The following is a 26931-nucleotide window of genomic DNA, read 5'->3' as shown; positions in this document are numbered from 1 at the left end:
TGCCTTATTAATTTCCTCCATTGCAGCTGTCAAGATATTGGAAATTGCAGTCTCCTCAGCTGAAAGACTTTCAGGGAGATCGCCCGTGACTGGGAGATGCAACAAGGAAATAACATCCTCCAAGGTGATGGTAAATTCTCCCCATCTACATATGAAGGTATGGGTTGGAATGCACCAACGGGCAAGTAGAGCCACAATACCTCGCACATCATGAAAAATGAACAAGTCTCCAGATGCTTGAATGACCCTTGTTACTTGCGCTCGATCGAGCATAGCCCTGACGTGAGGGAACCCAACATATGTCTTTCCCATCCAGAGAATTTTTCTAAAGGTCGACGAGAAAGATTGAACTCTATGATCGATGCAAGGAAAAGTCCTCGTTCAAGACAAAATCGAATCGCTGCCTTAGGAGTTACCAACTTCTTCTGACAAACACGTCTGGGATTTATCAGAAGACGATAAGTTGGGGATCTGAGATGTTTTTCGGTTTCCTAAACCTCAAAAAACGCATCATCTATATTCGGGACATTCTTGATTCCAGGTGTTTCATCTTCCTCCTCGCCAACAGAAGTCTCATCCATACATGTATCATCCCTGGAGGAATCATTGTCTACACATGTATCATCTCTGGAGGCATCATTAGCTTGGGAATCAGACATCTTTGCGAAGTAGCTGTAAAATTCACATAACATTCTACTTCAGTACATCATCCAGATACAAACTTCGACAAGATGATAGAATCATGCAAATAGCAAAATGCTCAACTAGCATCTACCAAAATGGTAATTCTTAACTCTTACCTTTTACGATTCCACTAACAGTAGTGATTATAATATGAGAGTTAACGCCTCAAAACCTGCTCGTTTCTTCGAATCTACAAAAGACGAGCAAAACTCAGATTTTCATAAAGTCATGAACATTTCCACTATGAAAACATACACCATAGAATCGTGAAAACTAAAACAATATTTCATCATAAATAATTGTTTACCTTTAAACACCATTCAAAATTCAAGTTTTGATTTTTTAAATACATATATTCATATATATGAATAAAACGTGATTACTCACGTAAATAAATAAAAAAAAACATTTTGACGTGAGCAAGGCTCACGTAAATAAAATTTGTGGATATTCCACTGTCTCATCAAAAAAAAAACCCCATGAACATGCCATGGTTTTATAAAAAAAAAAAACCTTTTTTCCCTTCGTACTGTCGTCTTTCTTTGGAACGAGGGTTTATTTCGGTTTTGTGAGAAGTCCATGTCTTTTCAAAATAAAGTTTTGATTTCCATGAAAACTCATAAACAAAATTTTGTCACTGGACACAAGTCTATACATAAAAATCTCTCCTAAATCAGGGATTATTACTAGTTTCGTAAACTAATGATCGAACGAACATACGTTTTCAAAAACAAGGGTTTTCAACAAAACTCACACTCATATATGCACATGTGTATAATTTTAGCATGATCAAGACATGAACAACTCACTAAACTCATGAACTTCAGCAAACAAAAAAAAAAAAAAAACTTACCTGGTCGGTGGCCGGACGGCGACGGTCTTCCGGTGAAAACTTTTCCTCCTGTTGCTGACGTGAAGGAGATGAAGAGGTGATGAAGGTGGTGGCCGGTTGTTGTAGGTGAAATAAAAAAAAGATTAATTCCTTTTATATCAAATTTTATTTCCAAAACCTAATCTCACAAGGATATCCTTATTGGGCCCGACCGATGAATCCTAAAACGACCAAGGTCCCGCCATTAAAATCATTTGTTCAACACCAATTCATGATCATTAAGCGACGCTCTATCATACCACTGGAATCTTCGTTCAAGTCGAGTTTGCTTGTACTATCAAAATCCGGTAAGGTCTTATCTTATGACTAAGTTCAATTGCTTACATTGTTTATGACCGGAAAATTTCCATTCAGTGCTGACCGAGGAACATAACCGTTCCTCACTAAGCAGGGGACTTAATGTAGATGGTGGATTTTCGACAAGGGCTAAAATCGTAAACCCATAATTGTATATGCTCCTGATCCCGTAATCAGACGAGTATTGAGGCTCATGTCTCTTATCGAAAGCGTGAAAGCTCATGCCACGAGAATCTCTGACTGAGAATACTATCTCTCAGAGTATATATAGATGTGTAGTCTCTCAGTTGAGGCAACGGCATATCTCATGAATACTGAGCAATTTCAGTGATCACTTTTATATAAAATTGCAAGATTAGACGGCTCCTAGACAGCTTGCCTACTAGTATAGAGCAATAACGTCTTCAGGATGTAACAATGTTTTCCCTGACCATATAAAAGAAATATGACTCTTCAACAAGCTCATATCACTCAATTCATGAATAATTAATGCTCCTAGACGATCGTACTAGTATAGAGCCATCAATTAATTATTCTTAAATCATTAGATTCGTTAACTAAATCCCTGGAAAATATTCAATGTTTTCATAATATTTAGTTACTTCAATTTATGGTTCTTCTTAGCAGAACTCCATGGGTTAGTAATAAATATTCAACACACGGGCATCTGAACACTATTGAATAAGCCCCGACCAAAATGGTGCAAGTGTATTCAAGAATAATGAACACCTGAACACACGAATGAGTATTTCAAAATGCGACGAGACGATGAACCTATGCAAAATAGGAAAGAAAATAATAAATAATAAAATATTAACCAAGGCGCTGGACTGGGCCCACCGGACGGCCGGTCGCGCCGTGACCAGTCCCACGCCCAGTTTTATATTTTATCATATTTTTGTTATTCTCCTTGATCTTATGAAAATTCTTTCATTTGAACAAATATCATTCGTTTTAAGGAAATTCCTCAGTTTCATGGTATTTCCTTCGCATCAAGGAAATAATATAAAATTGGAAAAAATATCATGTGACCGTGTTTACTAGCCAACCTGCTATGCCTTGATCCTGGACGGTCCCACACCTCATGATTCCTCATGATTTTATTATTATTTCCCTAATCTCATGAAAACTCCTTAATTTCATGGTATTTCCTTCAAACCATGAAAAATAATAAAAAATTAGGGAAACTCGTGGGACCGGGCCCCAGCCGTCCGGTCATGCCCTAGCCGATCCCACACGCCCCTTATTTTATTATTATTATTTTTATGTTTCCTTGATCCCATGGAATTCCTTGATTTCATGATATTTCCTTCAAAATATGAAAAAATTCCTTCAAATCATGGAAATAATACATAAAATTAGGAAAAACTCACGGGATCAGGCCCTAGCCGGCTGACCATGCCCAAGCCGGTCCCACACCCTTATTTTATTATTATTTTTTCCCTCATCTCATCGAAACTCCTTCACTTCAAGGAAACTCCTTGATTTCAACAAACTCTTTGATTTCATGCTATTTTCATAAAATCATGAAAAATATAACAAAATCATGAAAAATGCTACGGGACCGGGCTTATTGGCCGGCCGGCCATACCTTGGCCATAGACGGTACCACACTTCATGGTTCCTTCATTTTATTATTATTTTCCTTCATCTCATGAAGTTTCCTCAGTTTCAGCAAAAATCCCTGATTTCTTCATATTTTCCCAAATGATTGCTCAAACGCACATCAGAAAATATCAAAATTCTCAGGACTGAGACACGAACACTTTGGTGACGCGAGCATATTACCTTGACCTACCAAGGTTGGCTCTTTAGCTTGCAATAGGCTGGTCCCATGTATTTTCACTATTTGACCTAATTTGTTCTTATTAGGTTCAAACTCTTCCAACAACTTGGAATTTCCATAAAATGATCGTCAGTCGATCCCATGACCACCCAGGGTCAGTTTCATGACCCCTTGGTTGGTCCTTCATCTCTTCATAATTAATTAGGTTTTATCACCTAAGGCTCAGACGAGCATTATTTTAATAAATGATTAAACCTGCATTTAATCATCCTTTCATCAACAAATCAACAAGTCTTCAAGAGACCTTGGTATTCGCTCACTTCAACATCTGGGCGCTACATGGTCGACCCATGATCCCATGTAGTCGGTCCCTCCATTATTCCATGGTTAATTTTCAATAAACCATAAATTGATCATCAATTGATCGAATTAGGGTTTTGAGTCCAAGGTTCGTAATCCCAGATTCAAATGCTGATAATTTTACGATGATCTCATGGTCAATATTTTATTAATCATACTTGGTTCAGTTGCCAGTATTTAAATTAATATTTTATTTTGTCATGCTACCAGTAATTCATCAAATGAGCAACATTCGCTCAGATGAACAATATTTGCTCAAACCAAGGAATATTGGTTCAACTATCAATATTCAACAATTCATCGAATGGGCAATATTTTCTGACGTTAACTATTAATGTTTATTCATACATTATACCTCTGTCTCAACAGACATGTTAAATTCATGAGTCTCAGAACATTTTCAAATCATGTTCGACTCAACAGTACAAGGACTCATTGTCCCATGAAGTCATGGAGTCAGCAACTGACTAATTAATCACGAGACATCAATCATTTCACATGGGGGATATTAACTAGGGTTTTGGTCTGGCGGTCTACGACACATGTGTTCATACACACGATGAGAATGTGAGCAAGTCGTGCAATCAGTTGAAGGAGTTAACAAAGTAGTGGATAGAAAATCGACCAAGTCTCCGCACGTTGAGCAACTGGTTTTAACACGATTTCCATTTATCCACTCTTTGATTCCATCAACTGTCACACTTCATGGGATCATGGTGTTTACGATTCTAGCAATATAAATAAGTCTTTGAATCATGATTGAAAACAAGACAATCTTACGTCAAACATACAACACGAGATCAACAACTCAACGTCTGAGCAATTACTCTCAACAGAGAAAAATTCAATCATTCAGAACTTATCTTATTTTCAGAATACAAAACACACCTACAATCTTCGATTACCATTGATCTCACACATTTTCAGCTTCCCTCCTACAGATCGACCAATCCTCTCTTGTGACCGAATTTACTCTGGAACGACCATTGTCTTGGTTTAGGCCGGAGTACTACATATTGATCTCCCGAATTCAAAGCACTTCCTTCTTGCAGTGAATCTGTGTGAGGTTTAACAGTTCGCTCGGTTCAAGGAGTTTCATCCGCACTGTCGTCTCCTCAGTTCCGTAAAAACCAGTAACTCGTTTTACCCCATCTACACCTTCCTATGATTCTTGGCTCCGCCTCTGGTGGAGACTACCTATGTATAAGTGAGGCATATAACCTTTCAACTAGCTTTTAGAGCGTTTTCTTCCTCATTAAATTTGAGTAGAATGAAGAGCTAGTCACTCTCGCACCATTTCAACACTACTTTGATCTCTATTGTATTATTTCTTGTCAACCATGGATATGACATCAAAATTGTGATTAAACCTCAATATTGTAGTCTATGATGTAGAAAATATTTCTCTCAAAGAAGAGGATACTATAAAAAGTACCACCATCATCAACAATGCAAAGAAATATCAGTTTTGAAGAATTTTAAGAAACTGATGACGTTAAGCAACAAAAGTGAAGTAAAGATGTGAAATTTTGAAGTTTGTGTTATAAAAACAATGTCTAGTTGTGAAGCAAGTTCGAACTCTGGTTGAATAAAAAAGAAGATCAACAAAAAGAACTTAGATAAAATATATAAAGGAAGAAATATACGAAGAAAGTCTCACTAAAAAAATGTGAATTTTGAAAGTAATACTGGTACAGGTACAAGTACAAGTGTGAAGAAACAAGCGGTAAAATGAAATTCACTCGAGAGTACACATTTTTACCATTTTATGAATTACTAACTGGTGAGGCAGAAGTCGAAGCATGATGCTATTGATCTAGCAATCAAGGGTTTTTTTTTTTTTTTTTTTTATCTCTAAACTGAAATTCACTCACATTAGGAGCACACACTACACATTCTCGACATAGTTTGCTTTATAAAATTGTTTGACTCTCATTTTTACTTATGAATTCCTGCATTAAACTTGAAGAGATTTTCATGTTATTACATCTAAGATTGTGCTTATAACTTTGATTTGTCTAAAGGTAAGAGGCAAATTTGGTGGGTAGATTCACTATTAACCATCACGAGAATATAACTCGTCCTTTATGACCATCTAGGGGTTTAAAGGCTTGTTGCACATGCTAGCATAACTGTGATTCCTAATAAAGAGAGTTAGATTAGTTAGGATTAGTTAAATTTAGATTGCTCAAAGACTAGTAAAGTTTGAGTGTGGGAGAATTTGATAAGAGCCTAATATCTATTGAATATCAATTTCTTATGATTTTCTTTAATATTTCTCTTGTATCGGTGTATGTTATTGTTTTTTTTCATTTTATAAGTATTTTGGAGTCATATGGAATGAAAGAAGAGAAATATGAACTTAATTCATTACTTGGCGACATTAGTTATTGAGGGAGTTAGAGGGTAGAGCATAAAGGATTTAAGTTTCATATATAGGAAATTTTTGTTGGCAAACACATCATATATTAACATCATCTAATTAACCTAGTATTTTTAGGGGCGACCCCGAAGGAATTAGGGTTTATACCCATCCCATAGATGTGGTTATGGGATATCCTGGTGGTTAGAAAAATACCTAAATGCCCTTTTACAATCGGTAGTTAAATATTGGTTTTAGCAACCAATTATTACTGTGTTCCTCTCTTCATTGCTTTGTTTTGAAAAATAAATAAATTTGGGCTACAATCACAATTGGTGGATAATAAACATCACAAAACTACCGGTTGTGAAAGTAGAGAAATTCGAAGTTTCATTTGTTTTGCAAAAATTGAATACGGGGCTACTATCACAATCGGTAGATAATGAACATCTAGAAACTTCCGATTGTAAAAGTTGAGAAATTTGAAATTTCACTAGTTTTGAAAATATTGAATTGGGGGATACTACCACAATTAATAGATAATGAGATGGTCAAGAAACTACCGATTATAGAATTACCTATATACCCTTTGACTAATAAAGCCAACCAAAACCTAACTTCATTTCAATTCATTTCATTTCTTTTCAACTCTTATTCTTGCTATCGGTTGCACAGAGTAAAAAAAATTCCCTCGTCAACTCCACTTCAATACATCGTTATCGTTAATTGTCGAATCAAATCATCGTCGATTATTCTCTATAAAGATAACTAACAATAATAAACCCCATAGAGCCCGAGTAAAAAATGTATACCGTTGTGACGATCCAAAAATTGGAGAAAAATCAAAATTCAAAGAGATTGTTGCTAAAAATGATGGAGAAAGCGAAGAACACGAAGAAGATGAAGCCGCTGATGTAGTTGTTGGTGGTGAATCTGATAGTACATCTCTCCGGTAACTTCAAATGGCCCCAATTAAGTAAGATTCTATCCTTATTTGGGTTTATGTTGCTTCAATTCAACGAATCTATGAAAAAAATTCTAGGGTTTTCGGTTTTTTACCTAGAATCAGGAGTTAGTTATCTTTATATACTCTCGATTATGTCCATTTTCTTCATTCCTCAAGAACATCTAACAGAACCGGGAGTTAAATTTATACGTTTTCTACCGATTGTACAACGATGTTGATCACTGAACCCTAAATTTCCATAATCAGAAGTTTTTTTTTTGACTTCCAAATATACTAGAGGATTAGAAAACATACAGAGGCAGTAATCGGAAGTAAGTTAAATTCAACTTACTACCGAATATGAATATGTTTGTTGAAAATTCAAATATTTTGTGATTTTGGAGAAATCTAATTTCGGGGCTACATTTAAATCATAAGAAATTGTAATATACTTTACTCTCGATTGTCTGATTTTAAAATTGAAATAATTTTGGGGCAACATTATATTCGGTAGATCCGTATGCTTTTTCTTCCGATTTTTTAGGCTTAAGAACTTAATAATTTTTTGATGCATATTCAGTAGATATGTATGAATAGTTGCTTCTAATTATTTTGACTGAACAACTTAAGAGTTCTATGGACTCAAAATGACGCGCATTCGATAACTTCCTCGTTAAAGTGACCGATTTGTTCCGTAACAACGTGAAACCCACAATTGCCATCCCCATCAACTTCGTCGGTGGACAAAACAAATGGAACAATGAGTGGAGGGAGTAGTTCCAAATAATCTTCATATATTTTATACGTGGATCGATTTGGTCTTCCATGAAGATCCCTAGGACAATCAAGAGTACCATACTTCTCTTTTATAGTCACTATTTCCATCGGTTGGGTTTGTTGCGAGGCGATCATTTGCTCAACAACTTCTAAGCTAGTTTGGATCTCCACCAAAATAACTTCTTCCACCATCTCGGCTTGACTTACTTGATAAGGCTCCGTAGATACCTTTGGTTTCACTTGTCGTGCGGTTGGTCCACCTTGATACTTTCTCGGACGACCTCTTTTCTTAGGTTCCGGCTCATCTTGAAATTCGGCTTCCACATGCTCTTGCCTAGAAAGGTCTCTTTTATCAGAAAAATATATCTTCAACTCTTTTCTTTGTATGGTCCGCGACACTTTGGTGCTCGGCCTACCGATCCCCTTTTGCTTCGGTGGTTCATCAAACTCCCTTAAACAACTGTGAAGGTGTTAGAGCATAACTCGGTTGAACCCACCAAGCGTTGGTATCTCAAGTTTGGTTGTCATATTTTAGTGAACCAAAACTCATTTAAGAGTCACTTGATTAAATGTACTAGAGTCAACTTCGTATAGGTTAGCTTGAAAGTATTAGGATATGAGACATTACAAGTATTGCGAAGACTTGAAGAAGTGAAGAAGTAAGGAGCCATAACCACAACATCATCCTTCCACTTGAGGTTAGTGATATTTGACTTGAATTGTTTCATTCCCTAACGTATATTTCAAGTCGTGCGTATTGAAAACAAAATTGCTTAACCATTAAACTTTGTAGATAAGACATCGACATAATCGTTTGAATGCTATTGTGGTTATGTATGGGTAAGGTGAGGATTTCATACTAGGAAACAATGTTTTACATGCGTTTTAAGGAAGTAAGTTCATGGACTCAGTTTGTGAATCGAAAAGGAACTCGCCATGCGTTATTGGGATTGTTATTCATTGCATATCTTATGAACGACCAATATGCGTGATTAGTACAACCGCTCATGACTTGTTTGTGTTCTTGTTAAAACTATTCACATAAGGCATGGCTTATGTATTGGTATGAATTTTATTAGTGAAACCGATCTTAAGTAATCACCTGATGGTATGATCGAGTTTCTGTAGTTTGTAAGACCTAACTCTGGGTAAAGAGGAACCGATCCTAGTACGAGGTGCAACACATCACAAAGGGGAATCGATCCTTATGTGAGGTGCAACAAGGTTTATAGCAGAAAGGGGAACCGATCCTATGGACATGTGCAACACGTTTTTTAGGCAAAGAGGAACCGATCCTATGGACATGTGCAACACATATAAGTTAGATACCATATATATGTGGGGAACCGATCCTAGTACCTAGTCAACCGAATTTTGGGAAGCTAGTGTGACTATGCACAATACTCACATGGAGGTAGAACCGAAACTTGTTTTGGTAGAACTGTTAAACCCATGATTTGTGATTGAGTGTTCTTGATCAATCACATAGCTCTTGAAAGTCAGATTAACCAATTCTAAACTTTTTTGGAAGTGTGGTAAATCGGTTTCAAGTGTGTAAGTATGAAAGAGGACTTACAAAGTAAGGATGTCGACACACTTTGAACACGTGCATTAATGCGTATCTTTTATTGTTCAAAGATATTCCTTAACAGCGAAAAGGAAAAAAATCCCAGGATCGAAATTAAATAAGTTAAGAATCTTTTAATTAAGGTTTTTAATTATATATATATGGAAAATAAGAATTAGTAATGTGCATTTACTAGTTAAATATTTTACAAGGAGATTTTCGATCAATATTTTGGACACATCATTCTCAGGAATTATGAAAACCGAATTTGGAAATTATTATTGAATATCTTGAGAATATTTTCGGTTTTGGAAATTCCTTGGTGTCCAAACTTCTTTGTCTATAAATACTTGAAGTTTGCATTTCTAGCAAACTAATCCTTCGTGACTGTAAACTTCCTTTGTTGTACTGTTACTGGTTAAGCCGCCTATTCGGAGAGGAGAGTAACCTAATTAGGCGAAATCTCTATTAGTACCGTTGGTGGGAAACTAGATAATTGTGTTTTATCTTTTGTTTTCGATTGATTTGATTGACTAACGGTGGTTGAAATTTGATTGCACATATTTTGTTTATGCTTGAGAATCTTCTCTTCTGATATAAGATTCACTCAAACTAGTTCAAACTTTCGACAGGGATCTTTAGACTGTTGTTAGTTCTAAAGACGAGCTTGTGATAATCCATTGTTAACATACTCCCTTCTGTGTGTGATTGATCACAAGAGATTCAAGTAGTTGTGTGAAGGTGTTTATTGAATATCTAAGAAGATTTGAAGACAAAGAAGAGATAGAAGATTTCTGACTTGGTTATATAAATCTTTGGTGTGAACAATACTTGTTTCGGTAAAAAGAGGATCCAACTATAAACGGTTTATCCTTGTGGTAGATTGGATTGATTAGTTGAGTAGATCGGCATCAATAAGGTTCTTTGTGATTAAAAGTATTGATTGCAAAATCTTACGTTTACCTTGGGTAATTGAACATAAGATAGATCTAAGGACCTGACGAATGAATTTATTGAGATAAACAGAAGAGCCTTTGTCCGACTCATATCACTTGGTTGAAGAGAGTTGATACCAAACAGATTTGTTGTTCCTTTACTGTTTGGAATACGAACCAAAGGAATTGTTCCAAGTACGTGACTTATTCATAAGTTGGAGGCGTGGGAATACAGACGGAACTAGGTGAACTATAGGTTTAGTTTCTTGGTATCAACTATACGAAATTGGTTTATTTTGTATAACGGATTAATCCTGAGAGTATTCAATTCTGGATAAGGTCCCAGGGTTTTTATGCATTTGCGGTTTTCCTCGTTAACAAAATCTTGTTGTGTCATTTACTTTATATTTCCGCATTATAATTGTTTTATTATAATTAAAATAAATTACACAAACGTTAATTCCTATTTACTTGATAAGCAATCCTATTGTGTTTGGTTAAGTCCGAACCTTTGTATCAAGTAAACATACTTTGTTGTCGATCTTGTATCAATAGACGATCACACGAAGTGTGAACCGATTAGTTGTATTGTCTCGACTCAGTTCATAGACAATCACTTTCGGAGAAATGACTTATAGGAAGGAAAAGTTTTTAGCTTGAGGTATATTTGGGTACCCTCGCCTTTTCAGAAGGGCTTCTTCCAAATGGTGCATCAATATTTTCTTTTTGGCGATGTTTGCTACAGCGTGACGCTCGACGATTCTTGCACACAATTCCGTCTCCAAGAACGACGCACCATTAACTATCGCGATGTTTGGATCAAAAGATAATTGCCTCCAAAATGGATGAATGTCATTGATGTCAATCACTTCAACATACCTACCTAACTTATGACGACACGGGAGTCCAATACCTATCATATCCTTGCAAACTCAAACTATATTCTCGTCATCGTAGTCTTTATAAAGCTGCAATTGTTTCATCATGTGATTTATTTCCCATTTTGAAACTTTGTAAACAATGCCCCTAAGAAGCATTTTTTTTATGTGGCAAAGGGAATCTATGTTTATCAAATTTCATACAACCCCTAATCTTTGTGAGATCACGATTGGTGTATTCATGGATTGCTTCTTGGATCGACACAACTCCATTTTGACTACCGAGTAGAATTTTATTTAATCGGCCGTGAGATCCCTCTGCAATGCTTATCGCCTCGTTCTTGAAGTTTATATATTCATATGTCCATGCAAACACAAACTTCTCCTTATGCGATGCCAACCATTGTGTTTTACAATACGCAATGGGTTTTAGATAGTTCGTTCCCCATTCATCCTCAAATTTCTTCAAGTTAACCTCATAAATTTCCCCGATTATCGACCAAATGATCTTGTCCCATGATTTCATAAAAAAATTCCAATTTATTCCTTCCTCTTTCCACTTTTCTTCAAATTACCTTTTCTCTTCCTCTCGCTCTTCCACGGTTAATTTTCAAATGCGTTCATCCTCTTCCTTCAACCTCTTCGTACCCTTCTTTGGTTTTTTTTAGATTGGATATGATGTTGCAATTTGATAGGAAGTTGCATTGAATGTGCCACGTACATAGCAAGTTTTGGGCTTCCAGAAATAGTACCTATGTTGCATTCATTAAGGCTTGACCGTTATCCGTTACAATAACCCTTGGAAAATGCTCGCCGTTATAAATTGACCTCAATGTTTGCAACATCCATATGCAAATCACATCATTTTTCATAATCCATTTAACCCCACGCCACTGTAAACGTGTTTTTGTCCGAAGTATGGCAAGCAATGTTCAACAACGACATTTTTTTACTTGTTTTTCTTATAAGTAGCATCTATCAACAAAATTTGATGAAAGCATAGTGACAATTGGATCATCAAAGGATGTGTCAATAAAATACGAACCACTTTACCATCCTTTTCTTCCTTTTGCAACGTGTAATCATGTAACTCCACTAACTACTCCGATTGTTGCGTAACCGTTATACCACCCCATTCCGTCCTTTTGATCATAACTAGCGCCAATTTGATTATAGACAAAGAAGACAAGTTGTTGGGGTCATTCGCCTTTATCTTATTTAAGATGACACTCTCTTTACAAATCCTCATAGACCTCACCGTCTCCATTTCATGTGGTTTTAACTAGGCAACCATTACATGCCCAACAAGATTTTCCGGATCATCATGGTTGTGACAAGCATTAGCAACTTTAAACATTTTCGACTATTTATCTTCCCTACCTTCGGGCTTGAAGAAGACAACCTTAAATGGGTATCCTATCTTATTTGTATTACTTCATATTTCCACTTCGTCTTCCTTACATACTTACGATTCTTTCCCTCGTGACTCTTTTTCTCCCCACCTCGCTCACAAATTATTTCAAACTGAATGTCCTTCACGCAATTTTTCTGAACTACCACTCATATCTTCTCTTTTGCCTTGTTGATAAGCCATTCCTTTGCCTCCTCCTTACTTGTGAATGACTAAATGCGCATATAACAAAACAAACCTCATAAGTGTAAGCATTTAACATACATTATATGAAAAATAAAAGAGTAGTCATGAGTATACCAAATCTTTTGCATAGTGTGTAGGGAGGTATCAAGCTTCAAATGCAAATCATCATCAACCGCTACAACGACCTACATATGATAACAACAAATTAGGCTATAATAATGAGAAGCACGGGATTAACTTTTTCTACCAATTGTAGCATAATTATTAGGAAAATGCGTACCCTAAACTACCGATTTTTTTTTATAGAAAAGTAAGCAGCTTCCTGTAAACAAAAACTAGTATAATCGGAAGTTAAATATGTTTATAAACCTCCGATTGTAACTCAATCGGAAGATATATGTAAGCTCAATGGAACCGATTATAGGTTGTCCAATTCGAAAATTTTAAGTAAATTTGCTTCTAGGGAACACAATCAGGAGATATATCAATCTATAATCTTCCGATTATGAAAGATGAAGAGTTACAAATATATCAAGCTTGGAGAAATTTCATTTTGGGGCGACAAATAAAATTGGAAGGTAAATCATTTTACTGAATTACCAATTGTAAAAGATGAAACAAACCAAAGTTTTATAATTTTAGAAATTCGTTTTAGGGGCGATTATCACAATCTGAAGATATATCAATTTATAATCTTCCGATTATAAAAGATGAAAAGTTACAAATATATCAAGTTTGGAGAAATTTCATTTTGGGGCGACCAATAATATCGGAAGGTAAATCATTTTACTTACATAACGATTGTAAAACATGAAATAAACCAAAGTTTTATAATTTTGGAGATTCTCGTTTTTGGGGCGACTATAACATTTGGTAGTTAAGTAATTTTATAAACTACCGATTATGAAAAATTGAAATTTTGAATTTGGGGATTTTTCATAGTCGATAGTATTCTACATCCACGAGACTACCGACTGTAGATATTTGGGGTTCAGGATTTGACAATAGGTAGATATGTTACTGCATTATCTACCAATTCTGGGTAGTTCATGGCATTCAATGCATGCAAAAATCAAAGATTATCGTTTACAAATGCATACAAACACACACAAAATGGGTATTTGAGTTTCTTAACAACATACCTGTATGTTTGATCCATTTTTATCTTCGATCTCGCGTGATTCTTCATTTTCTTCTAGGGCTTCTTCTCCTCCACAAAAGTTTGGATCATTCAACAAATACCCCAAATCGTCTTCTCTAAACGGTGGTGAACCTTCAACATTATATTCTTCATCATGTATCTCATCTTCTTCTTCTTCTTCTTCATACCCATCCATGTTTGTTGTTGATTTAAGAAAAATGGTTTTCTTCTTCTTCTTCTTCTTCTTCTTCTTCTTCTTCTTCTTCTTCTTCTTCTTCTTCTTCTTCTTCTTCTTCTTCTTCTTCTTCTTCTTCTTCTTCTCCCACTAAAAACTTTAAAACTAAATAGCTCAAGTAAGTTTCCTAACACTATCATATTAACTACCGGTTATAGTTTTCCTAACACTAACTAAGCTACATCAAAATTAACTACCAACTTTTACAATACTTGTCTACTGATTATGGAGGCATATTAGTCATTTTGAAAAATTTGAGATAAGGAATGACTTTGTTTTAGTTTTGGATGATCCATTTTTGTTTTATTAGTCTCCTCTTATTTTTTTGGGCTCGCCCCTAAAAATGTCAGGTTAAAATTAGCTTTCCCACATTTTTCTAGAAAGAAAATATATCCCATTGTCTCCCTAGTCCAGCGCTAGATGGCATCTATCTAACCGTTACTTGGTTGAGATATTTTGTTGGTTCATTCCAGACTGATAAAACGCGAGGCCCAGAAAGATTGGAGATAGTTTGAAGTCGACTCTTTCCTAAATTACACTCACAAAACTCCCGACCTTTTCTTGATTCTTTTTTATTTTTTTTATTTTCTGATATTTTTTCTCTTTTAAGAATCTCAAAATCGAGAAGAAACCATTACAGAGTGACAGTGTGTGTATGTGGGAGAGGTAATTTCAGGCATGGCATCTCCTGCAACATGGAGGTGGTCATTGAAACCAAGAAAAACAAGTAAACATTCTGCATTAACCCTTTACTCCACTTGCAATCCTTCAAGTTTTCATTTCTCTCATCGAAATCTAACATCAAGAACAACAACAACTTATCGTACTAATTGCTCTTTAGATCATAATTCTTCTTCTTCGGATGAGGTTCGTATTTCTTCATATACAACTGATAATGAAATACTGAAAAGCAACAAAAAGAAGATTAATTGTAATAAAAAATCGATTCAAGTTGGGATAGAGTCTGTTGATTCGACTTCGTCCCTGATTGAAGAAATTTCAGCTTCGGGTAATGATAAATCAGTAGAGGAACAGGTGGAGAAGAAGAAGAATGAGTCATTGAATCTACCACGGAAGTCATTATTTGAGAAACAAAAGCCTCTGTGGAAGAGGATATTCTTTGCATCTAAAAAAGTTAGGAGTATTATATTACTCAATGTCATTTCTGTTATCTATGGTATGTTTTTTATGCTTCTCCCTTTTATCAATTTTCATTCTGTTATCATTTTTGTGGATTTTTAGTGAAATTTTAGGGACATTTGGACTCAGGGTTAAGGGGTTTGTTCTCAATTGTGTCGAAAATGATGTGGTAAGCATATCTTGTTCAGTGTTTGCTGTTTGCTACTTTGTTCATTTGGGTATACTAGTTAGCTTTGTAGACATGAGATTCCATCAGACCCTGCATATGCCTCCTTGTAGAGTGGTGAAATGGCAGGTTGTTGATGCCAATATGACCGGAGTTCGGAACTGTAGTCAGCATCATTGTTCCTGCTGAACGACCATGAAAAGGATTATAGTCAAACCCATGTCTATCAATGTAGGAGCAAAACTGTCACTACGTAGTTATCTGATGCACATGAGATGTTTATGCATTTCCTTTTAGTTCCTGCGATTGACACTGAAATTCTATTCACTGAGTATAATTGTTGAAATATTTTTCTTAATATCATATTTCAGCTAGTAATATACCAGTTCTCAAAGAAGTTGAAGCTATTGTGGATCCAGCAACCTTCACGGTCGTTCGTTTTACTCTGTCTGCAATCTTTTTTTTGCCGTTTGTCATTCAAGCTAGTGGTGACGCTGAGACCAGAACAGCTGGGATAGAGTTGGGGGTTTGGGTCAGTTTAGGGTACCTTATGCAGGCTCTTGGATTAGTAACATCAGAAGCTGGACGTGCATCATTTATTACCCTGTTCACGGCAAGTTGAATTATGGCATTCCTATCTTGATTTGTTCTAAATTTTACTTCATTATTGTGTGCTAATACTTATGGTTCTCAAAGAGAAAGCTTATGATTTTTGAAACCAGTGTCTTGACTTCTGCAGTTAATTGTGGTACCATTGCTTGATGGTATGTTAGGGGCAATAGTGCCTACCGTCACCTGGATTGGGGCTCTCATCTCCATTGTTGGGGTCACTTTGCTGGAATCCAGTGGCTCTCCACCAAGTGTAAGGAATGCACGAGTACTTTTGGCCCTTTGAGTAATTTTTTCATGCATATAGTGTTAATTATGAGGTACAAGATGAAGAAAGCATGAGAAACAGGATCTATATGAAGGGAGGGTCTCGTTATCACAATTTGCTGACAGGTAAGTCTCACAAAGTTCACTTTGTGAATAATCTATTTTCAGGTTGGCGATCTATTGAACTTCTTGAGTGCGGTGTTTTTTGGTGTTCACATGCTTAGAACAGAACATTTTGCAAGAAGTACTAAGAGGGATAATTTCTTACCGCTCCTTGGATATGAGGTTAGCTCCTATTTGTTACAGTACTTATATTCAGCCACCTAGAGGATTATGGGGTGAGAATTCATATTCTGAGCAGTATTTGCATTCATTCAGGTTTGTGTTGTTGCTATCTTCTCAATAATCTGGTATTTTGCGGGAGGCTGGTTTGGTGACACACATGAATTGGACCCTGGATCATGGACATGGCCTGTGGTGCGCTATTGGTTGGTCAATTTCCCATGGATACCTGCAATTTATACAGGCGTTCTTTCAACTGGGGTGTGCTTATGGGGAGAGGTATGGTTTCCTTTTCCTTTTCTTTTTTTTTTTACATTCAAATTCATGCTCTGCCCTCTATTTTTAACAATAAGAATATTCTGCTTCTTTTTTAACTTCTTATGGAACTTGAATTTCTTTATACAGTTGTCAGCTATGCGTGACGTATCAGCAACAGAAACAGCAATCATCTATGGGTTGGAGCCACTCTGGGGTGCTGGTTTTGCATGGTTTCTCTTAGGCGAAAGGTGGGGCATCACTGGATGGATTGGGGCTGCTCTCGTACTGGGTAAGATGACTTGTACCTTAATTTCTTAGATTTTATTTATGTTCTTTTAGTTCGTAATGCAAAATTTTAACTTGGAACTAGTTTGGTAGGGATAATCGTAATCCACACTTTTGCCCTGTTGAATTCCGACTCATGAAGTGTTTTAACTTTGAATCTAATTATCTTTGAGATGAATCTCTTAGGCTAAGTAGATCCCATTACCATACATAAATTAGAGGTTAATCATAGAGACAGAAAAGCTATATTAAGATTAAAGACTACTATTGGATCCACAAGTTTTCTCAAGAACATTGAACTCATATTTGTGTCATTGCTAATGTAATGATCTTTTAAATATTTTTGTTGGACTATTAATTACTTTTTCCATTGAGTGGAAGATTCAGCTGAAGGGAGCTTTTACACCTCTTTTCCGAATTTTTCTATCTTGAGTTCGTCTTTCTTTTTGTGTCTGGCTGTGTAAGTTGACTGTTTGATCCCTTTTGTCCCAATATTTAGTGGATTTAGCTCTTCACTGATCTATTTAGCAAATCACTTGTTGGAATTATTTTTGATTGATGCAATTAACAAATATAAGAACTCTTAAATTAATTTTTTCAACTCATTTTCTAAATATAATTTAGTAACAGTATTCTTAACCTGAGAACTTTGTTGTCAATCTATAAGCATATGATGTGCATCCTACTTCTTCTATTGCAGGTGGTAGCTTAACAGTGCAGATATTTGGCTCAGAATCTCCCAGTAAAGCTAGAGAAAATGAAGATGATATTGGGAATGGTAGTACTGATAATCTAATGCTTTCAGATAAAGGGAAGAGTTTCCCCCCATCACCAGTTGTTGTTACCACCACCTCTAGGAAAAAGAATGTCTCAGAATTTTTAAAGAAGTTGAAAAAGTAAGCTCCAGAAACCACTTACTAGTAAAGTAGATTTCTATGGCCTTTCCTTTGATGAAGGTTGAGAGGGGTTGCCAGTTCGATCCCCACCCTCATGAAACGGACTTTAATAATGTAACAGATTTGCATTATAACAATCTTGTAATTATGATGGGAGTGATCACTGTTATAAATAAAGGTGGCATTTGATTTTGAGATCAAAAAGTCATAGAACGGTCAGGATTGATCCGAAAGGTCCATCCGGATGGAGTTTTTGGTTTGGACGACTAAGAAATTTCAGTAAATGTTAAGTTGTGGATTTTGGGTGAAAGAAATTACCAGAGAGTGATGCTCGGGGTCGACTAGGGCCGTTTAGATATTCCTCTTCTAAAACTAAACTCAGATCGCACTTTTGTCCATGCTTCGCGCTTCTAAACTCAGTTAAAGGCACTACCACCACCACCCATTCTCATCACTGCACCTTTCCTTTCCTTTTAATCTTTAATCTCAACTGCAACTTCAATCATTTTTTTTTTTGCTAAGTCCAAAAATTTATTAAAACAAAAAACGTAATTATAAGAATTACCAGAGGGGTTCAAAGACCCCCCCACCCCTATAAACCAAAGAGGCAACAGAAATAATGCATCTACACGATTTACATGTGTTGATGGTGGTTTTTAGCTTAGGGTTAAATTCGTAAAACCTTATATCAGATGTGACGTCACTCTGCAAGGAAGCGGTGCTGGGAGTACTAACCTCTCCACCGACATATTTATTGAGCCGCTCAATACACTTTTATCCATAACACTTTGTAAATTTCGGCACCTCGCCAATACGAGACTCACTGAGTACTTTCCTGTGCTATGTTCCCCAGCAGAACCCTTAATCGATATGGCATGACGGATTTATGTTCACTCGCAGCGGAGTAGCATGAACCTCCAAGTACCAAAGTTAAGGCCATTGCACGAAATGCTCAGACAGAAAGCACACTGCATTCTGTAGATAAAGATTTTGTATGGCAGCATACAAAATCCAGCTAATTATTGTGATAACTCGCAAAGAACTCATAAACCCAACTAATTTGCAAATTAGGGTTTCGCGCCCCGCGCAGTATACCGGACCCCGTTGGTCGAAACCATGCTTAAAAAACCTAGGCAACCGAATCCGCCACAACGCGCTTAAAGTGCGGCAGCGCCCTAACATGCCGGCCCTCTTTTCGTCGACCAATCAGGTCGCTTCAAATCCGCCACCGCGCGATGGAAGTAGGGCCACGCTCTAGCATGCTGGCCCCACTTCCCGTCAACCAATCGGGTTGCTCCAAAACTTGCCACGACCTCAAAAATGTCGCCATACTAAGTTGCCTTCCCAAAACACGCCAGCTTCCCAAAAACACGCTAGCTTCCCAAAAAAAAAAACGCCAGCATGCCGCACGCCATGCCGCACATGCCAGACGCGCTTACCAGACACGCATGCCAGACGCGCTTACCAGACGCGCTTACCAGGCGTGCATGTCAGATGCACATGTCAGACACACATGTCGCACGCGCATGCCAAAAAGCATGCGCAAGCCATGCCAGCCACGCTACCACGCCTCTGGCCACCAACGGAAGGTAGCCATAATAAATGGCTACCCTTCCTCCGGAGGTGCGGATCTCAACCGTACAAGTTCGCCACTAGGCCTGTGGCAACTTCTGGCCGCAATGCCAAATTCCACGGTTTGTGTCAAACCCTAATTTGGCCACGCCAAAGGCATGCGCAAGCCATGCCAGCACCACGACCGCGCCATTGGCCGCCAAACGGAAGGTAGCCGCGATCAACGACTACCCTTCCTCCTGAGATGCAAAATCTCGGCCGTCGAAGGTCGTCACTGAACCGACAAGCCTCTCTATATTAACTTGCCGCACATAGCAACATGCTACACGTTTTTCAATGAAAACACTCGAGACATCAAAACATGTCACAAACTGGGGGATGCTCATCAAGGTATTGGTCTGGCGGTTTACAACGTGCGGCATGCAATACGCCCGTTACAAGAAAGTGTCATAAGAGTAAGGCGGTTAGTAATGGCAAGAAATAAGTGGTGAAACACATCTTCATTATGGAAACATCAATTCCATGGTTTACCCGTTACCACTTTTCCACTACTCAACCGCTTCCACTTCTTACGAGGCCAGGGTACGTTGTATTAGGACTTGTATAAATAGGTTTCACCTATTTCCACCAAACAACAAGTTTTTGGTCAGGAGAACAATACACATCCAGAAATCATTTGGTAGGTTTCCATTCAGCGCGCCAGTTCAACTTTCGGATACAAGTCGCAAAACAACCACACTTCCAGAATTAACTATTCTGGCCTCAACACTTTCTTCGTTTTCCTCCCTAAGACCAACCCTTCTCCTTCACTTTGTGACCGAAGCAAGTCTGGAACGGTCATTTCTTGGTTTAAGCCGGATTTGTACAGATTGATCTCTCGAATCTAAAGTACTCCCGTGCAGTACATTGTTTAGGGTTTAGACTCGTTTCTTACCCACACACACGAAATTACCGAAATCAGCAGAAACCGTTTTCACCCACAAACAATTGGCGACCACAGTGGGAGATTAATCTCTCGGTTACAATATCAATCTCCAATTCCCGATTTCATTCTTCAACCCAGATTCTAAGATGGTGAAAGTAAACGATCTGCTCGAGGATCAATGGCTCAGTCACCAAACGGCTCAGTTACCAGTTAGCACACGACATGGAGTGACTGGGGACTTCTCGCGGTCAGGACAGCGTCGCCCATAAAACTATGGCGGACATGCCTATGGATAGGGTTTGCACCAACAACAAAAAGAAGAAACATGGAGATACGTACCCGGAATATGTTCGCCTGCTTTATTGCTACCACTCTGCCGCTAGCACCAAGACAGGGAATCAAACCCTATAATTCCAGCTTTAACAGCTTGCGTCCTTCCAGCGCCGGCAGCTTGCATCTTTTCCAGCGCTAACAACTTGCGCCCTTCCAGCGCTAATAGCTTGCACCCTTTCAGCGCAACTTCTCCGCCCATAACCGATTGCACCAACAGCTCCGCGTCCCAAGCCGAGCCAACGACATTGATGGCTCACCAAGCCAAGATGGCGCACGCCAAGCCAATGCGAGCGGCTCCACTTCAAAAACCAACACCAGCGGCTCCATGTCAAGCCGACGCTAACAGCTCGCGTCCTAGCCAACAGAGCCATGGGACATTCCTTATCCGGCCGGGGCAGCGTCATCCCCCTTTCCAAAGCCAGCCAGAGCACCGTCTCACGGACCAAGTTGCAGTGCCACCGCTACCGATCAGTAGCCAAAGTTGCAGCACTGACGCCAACACTCAATGGCCAAACCAAATTTATACAAAGCCGCGAATGCAAGGATCACAGATTCTTCATGCCACCTAACAAAGTGGAATTAATACGCCACCTGCTAACACCAACGACGCCGAAAATGTCCCTTCAGGCGCTACACCTACGATCACCAGAGCCAGAGCCGCTGCCGCTACCCCCAACGTTTCTTCAAATGTGATAGCTCCAACCGTCACCAGAGACGCTACTACTCCACCATCAGGACGAGAGATTGGAGGAGCCAGAAGAAGACGACCTCCTTTTACCGCTGTTGATTTGATGGAAAGATGAAGGGAACTCGTAAGGCTCAGACAGGCATGGATACAACTCAGAAAGAGATGCCTATTTTCCTCAAGACACTAACGGAGTGTCCACCACAAGAGTCACGTCAACCCCATATGGAGATGGCAAGGAATACTGTTAACATCCGGTACAGGCACTTCAGAAGGACGCGCGTTTATAGACGAAGAGACTCGCGTTGCCCTTGAACGCCAAGTATAAAGGAATCAGCAATCCAATTTCATCACACGTGGAGATCAGGATCGAGTTTTCCAAAATCGAGGCAAAGAAAATCAGCAATCCTCCTGAGTTCACAAAGACTCTCTTCCTGTCAGGAGCTGCATGATTTCTGGGGACTTCGCCCACAAAATCGTGCAGTCTATACTGAAACAAATATATGAGATTCTATATTTCCCCAAGGCACAGCATCAAGACATATTTGCAGCCCTCAACCACACTGCATCAGGAAAGTAGTTGTTTCCAGCTAGAGAAGCCGTTCCCAAACCCAAATCTCTCCTGGAAAGCACGATTGATAGATGGAACTGGGGACTCCTAACCACTGTTCGCTTGAAGGGTGTCCAGTTTGACAGCATGCTGATTGACGCAGACGCTCCGCTTCAATGTTCTCCAGCAGCGGCTCAGCTTCAACGTTCGCTCCAGCAGCCGCTCCGCTTCAGTGTTCTCTCCATAAGCTGCTCTAGGATCCGAAGCCGAAGCTTCAGCGTTTGGCTCTTTAAGTTTCAACGTCCTCTCTAAGAGCCGAAGCCGCTTCAACGCCGCTCTCTTCTGCCAAGGATCGTACCGTGGTCGCCACTTCTTCCTGCAAAGGGTCGTGCCACCACACTCACCATGTCAAGGATTATGATCGCAACCATCCAATCTTCGTAGTCATGGCCACCTTTTGATCCATCCCGCCAAAACTCGTGATCATGGACAGTTTGCTTGCTTACGCATCCAACCAATCCTTTTACTTCCATGGATGCCCATACAATTCCAGCCAACCTACTTTGTTCCCACGACAATATAGTCTCTTCTGATTGCATCTTCTACCAAGAACTGTTGTCGCTCATTTGTTGATACCAGTCAGAGCTTCACCGCAACAACAATCACTACAAAGGTAACCCGTACTCCTCCATATTCTAGTTTCACGTGGAAGAAGTAACAAAATCACCAGTACGAACGCACGAGATGGTGATATCTTTATCATGGTCAACCCACTGACCATACAAGATGGAAACATGTAAACCATACTTGGGGACTGAGGATCTACACGAAATCCCTTCACTGTCAAAGCTCAGAAGACACAGTCAACCAAAAGGCCATAGCCACAACAAGGTCATCTACTCTTCAAGGGGTAGCGCAAGAATATCATCACCTCTCTGTCTAGAAGACGCCTTCAACACTTTACGAGGACGCGGTGGATCCCAAGCCTTCCCAGAGGAAAACGACTTCAGAAACTAAAGAAAAATGAGACTGGGGACTGCTCATCGCAATCCATCCCGACGACCATCAAAGACTCATGAGATAACTCCAGAGACGCGGCTGAAATATTTTCTTTAAGAAACAGAGGGATACACAATAAACAACATAACTCTCTCATTTCTACCTCTTCGCTGTCCAGAATATTTCGTCCATGTGATATCCTGAGCATCCCAGCGTCACATCCAGAAGAGTACAATAAGCTTGTATCAAATCACGTGGACATGGATTCAAGGCGATGCAATGAAAGTAGGCTACACATGTGGACTACCAGCATGGGACGCTTTCACTCCCCTCAACCTGGTTATTTCTGATTTCAACATCATCACTGCCGAAGTTTTACGATCCGCAGGAATTTCTCAACATAAAGCCGTACATGTGCATCGAAGACTCCAAAAGCATGCCACAAAGATACATTCACATATTCGGCCATGCCATCGGATCCAACAGGAGTATAACTGGGGACTGCTCACCGCATCCCATTCCATACGATAATCCAAGATTCAGAAGCTGGTTCGAAGGATATATCTTGGAACAAAGTCCTTGAAGACTTGATAGCAGCACATCGGCAATAGAAGGTCTCCCAATTCATCTATTTCATCTTGTGGCTTCAGAAGATTTCTACAACACAATCATCCACAGCTTATCATCATCGCGACCAGAAGGTCCAGAAACTAAACAACCTAAAGTCAAGGATGGATCGGCAACACAACCACAATCTCCAAGATTAGCCCTGATATAATCATTGTCGAGCATATATTTCATCCATCCATCCCAAGAATGCAATGGAGTTTGGTAAATTTTGGAATCCGCTGGATAGAAACTGCAGACGAAAACACGGATCCAGACGAGCAACAGAAAACAGAAGAGGGTCGATACCTGTAACACTCTGTGTTTTTAGCATAACGCGTTCTAAAAGATGTCATGTCATGAGATGAAGCTTCATTCAAAACTTCTGTTGCGTAGGAAAAGGAACATTTTCCCTTGGCCAATACGTTGACAATGTTCAGCCAACATGGCTGCACATCGGGTTGGCAGCGGACAACCAACATGGCTGGACAACGGGTTGGCAGCTGACAGCCAACATGGCTGGACATCGGGTTGGCAGCTGACATCCAACATGGCTGGAAAACGAGTTGGCAGCGGACATAAAACATGGTTGGACAACGGGTTGGCAGCGGACATCCAACATGGCTGCACATCGGGCTGGTAACGGACAACCAACATGGCTGGACATCGGACTGGCAGCGGACAGCCAACATGGCTGGACATCGGATGGCAGTGGACAACCAACATGGACAGGGTATATGGCAACGACCATGAATAGTAAAAGTGGGGAGTTGATGAATGATTTTTCCTCCCCTAATCAAAGTTGTAAAAATGTTAAGTTAACATATATAGGGAGGGGTACTTGGTTGAAGGTGCATACACGGACCATGCACCAAGTGAGATAGCCTTAGAGATGTACAACCATCACGGCTGGACATTGGAGTGGCATATGGGCCAAAGACGGAAGTACAACCATCACGACCCTTCACGGGACATGGCTCAGTAAATATTCAGTCGTCATGGCCGGACATTGAAACTGGCCTGTGAGCCAGAACTGAATGTACAGCCATTACGGACGTACATCGCAGTTGGCCAGAATGGTAAGGTGCAGCCATCATGGCCTGGGGAGTTGATGAATGAATTTTTCTCCCCCAATTTGAGTTCTAAAAATGTCAAATTAAAATATATAGGGACGGGTAGTTGGTTGAAGGTACATATGCAGGCCATGTACCAAGTAAGCTTCATAGCTTAGCCAGTGGAGTATAAATGATGCTTAGGCATCATTTATAGATGCGTAACCTTAACAATGAGCGTGTTAAGCATGGGAATCACTATTCCATGCCGCGTACCAAGTATTCAACACTTGGATGCATTTTGACGGAACGACCTATACAGACTAGGCCATTACCATTACTGCTTGGCCACGTCTATGCAAACGAGTTGGCTTAAGCTTATGTCTTTTCGGGATGAACTATCTGTGCTTCATCCCTTTAGAGTAGGGAAGCGTACGTAGGCATCCGCAATGAGTTGCAATATTGTCGGTCCAGCACTTTGTCGCTCATATCATCTAACTGTGAGATGATTGCGACATTATGGCCTCTCATATCATCTGGATCGGTAGCTCGAAGCAAGAGATGATTGTGGCCAAACTTGATGAGGAAAGTTGCATTCCATTCACTGGATGCTCATACTTCCTATCAAGGTGTTCGACATAGGCTAAAAACCCGAGTGTCGTAATTTAGCTCAAGAGAAGTCCATTTTGATGGGAAACGACCCAAAGATCAATACATGTCGATCTATAGATCCACATGGTCACCAGAATTTAGCCAAATTCCATCGTTTAGGGCCACAAAAGGCCGTTTTTGCCGTTTTAGGAAAGTTTTTGTTTCTTAATAAACCCTTCGCGGAACAAGGGTAAGTTGGAACAGTGTGGAAGCTAAGTTAGATGCATCATGCTCCACGAGCATGCTTGAAAGGGAAAATGGACGTGCATTTGCCTAGCTTTGAGGCCCGGATCGTAGCTTCATCAATGACGCACCGGGGGAGATTACGGTCTGCGGGGCAACGCGCCAAAGGTGTAATTTTGCGGTCCGTCACAATACCTATTTTCATGCGGACGGAGTTTCTCGAGTTTGCACAGAATAAAGATTCCTTCTTGCTCTATGAACAGGAATAGATGACTGGGCGCGACTATGCTACCTCGTGCCCGCAACATCCCTCTTGAATTCTTCCTGAGTTTTACTGACGGGCTGTTTTCACCTCCTAAACGAGCTAAAAACCTAAATATTCCCTCGTGAGGAGATAGGAAATTCTTTTCCATTCAGAATGGAGGGTCGGACCGTCAAAATCCGAGTTCGTACGAGAATTCTACAACGATTTTAGTAAGGAGCGCTAATTAGGGTTTCGGCATGCCAAACCCTAATTTAGACAAACTTGCCAGGAGCCATCACCACCGTTTGGTAGCCGAAGTTCCAGCGCCATCACCACCGTTTGTTAGCCGAAGTTCCGAAACCAGTTTCCACCTGAACCAAAGACAGTTTCCTCCATTCCAAGCCGACCAATGCTGACGGCTCCATTCCAAGCCGACCAATGCCGAATGCTCCATTCCAAGCCGACCGATGCTAGCGGCTCATTCCAAGCCCATACAACGCTAGCGACTCACTCCAAGCCAAGCCGCGTCCAAGCCAAGCCGCGCCAAGCCAAGCCGTGTCCAAGCTAGCCATGCCATCCGCTACATCAGATAGCCGCCCATCCGCTACTTCAAGCTAGCGGTACCAACGACCCATGGCCAAGATGAATCTATGCAAAATCCGCCAGCACAAGGATCACGGATTTCTCATGCCTTCCACTAAAGGTTAGTTAAATTTCCTTGGAGATCTCTTCACATGTTTCTCTCTCGATTTTGCTCTCGCCAGTCACCAT

The 26931-nt window shown here is 39.5% G+C and overlaps 1 protein-coding gene across 1 annotated transcript; it reads left to right on the top strand.

The window, feature by feature from the left end:
• The first annotated feature begins 14970 nt into the window (after positions 1 to 14970).
• On the top strand, positions 14971 to 18564 carry LOC113282081. The gene is made up of 7 exons (XM_026531008.1): positions 14971 to 15634; positions 16135 to 16376; positions 16503 to 16625; positions 16808 to 16924; positions 17018 to 17200; positions 17327 to 17468; positions 18165 to 18564. The coding sequence occupies exons 1-7, from the start codon at positions 15136 to 15138 to the stop codon at positions 18362 to 18364; spliced, it is 1506 nt and encodes a 501-aa protein (XP_026386793.1). The 5' UTR covers positions 14971 to 15135; the 3' UTR covers positions 18365 to 18564.
• Positions 18565 to 26931: the final 8367 nt, after the last annotated feature.

The sequence above is a fragment of the Papaver somniferum genome, chromosome 5 (genome assembly GCF_003573695.1).
Source record: "Papaver somniferum cultivar HN1 chromosome 5, ASM357369v1, whole genome shotgun sequence".
NCBI lineage: Eukaryota > Viridiplantae > Streptophyta > Magnoliopsida > Ranunculales > Papaveraceae > Papaver > Papaver somniferum.
Note: the sequence above shows the minus strand (reverse complement) of the source record. Positions and strands in the feature narration are given on the sequence as shown.

Coding starts and splice junctions, on each gene's coding strand:
- LOC113282081 (XM_026531008.1), top strand. CDS start 15,136: ATGGCATCTCCTGCAACATGGAGGTGGTCATTGAAACCAAGAAAAACA. Junction 15,635..16,134: donor TGTCATTTCTGTTATCTATG/GTATGTTTTTTA, acceptor ATCATATTTCAG/CTAGTAATATACCAGTTCTC. Junction 17,201..17,326: donor GGGTGTGCTTATGGGGAGAG/GTATGGTTTCCT, acceptor TTCTTTATACAG/TTGTCAGCTATGCGTGACGT.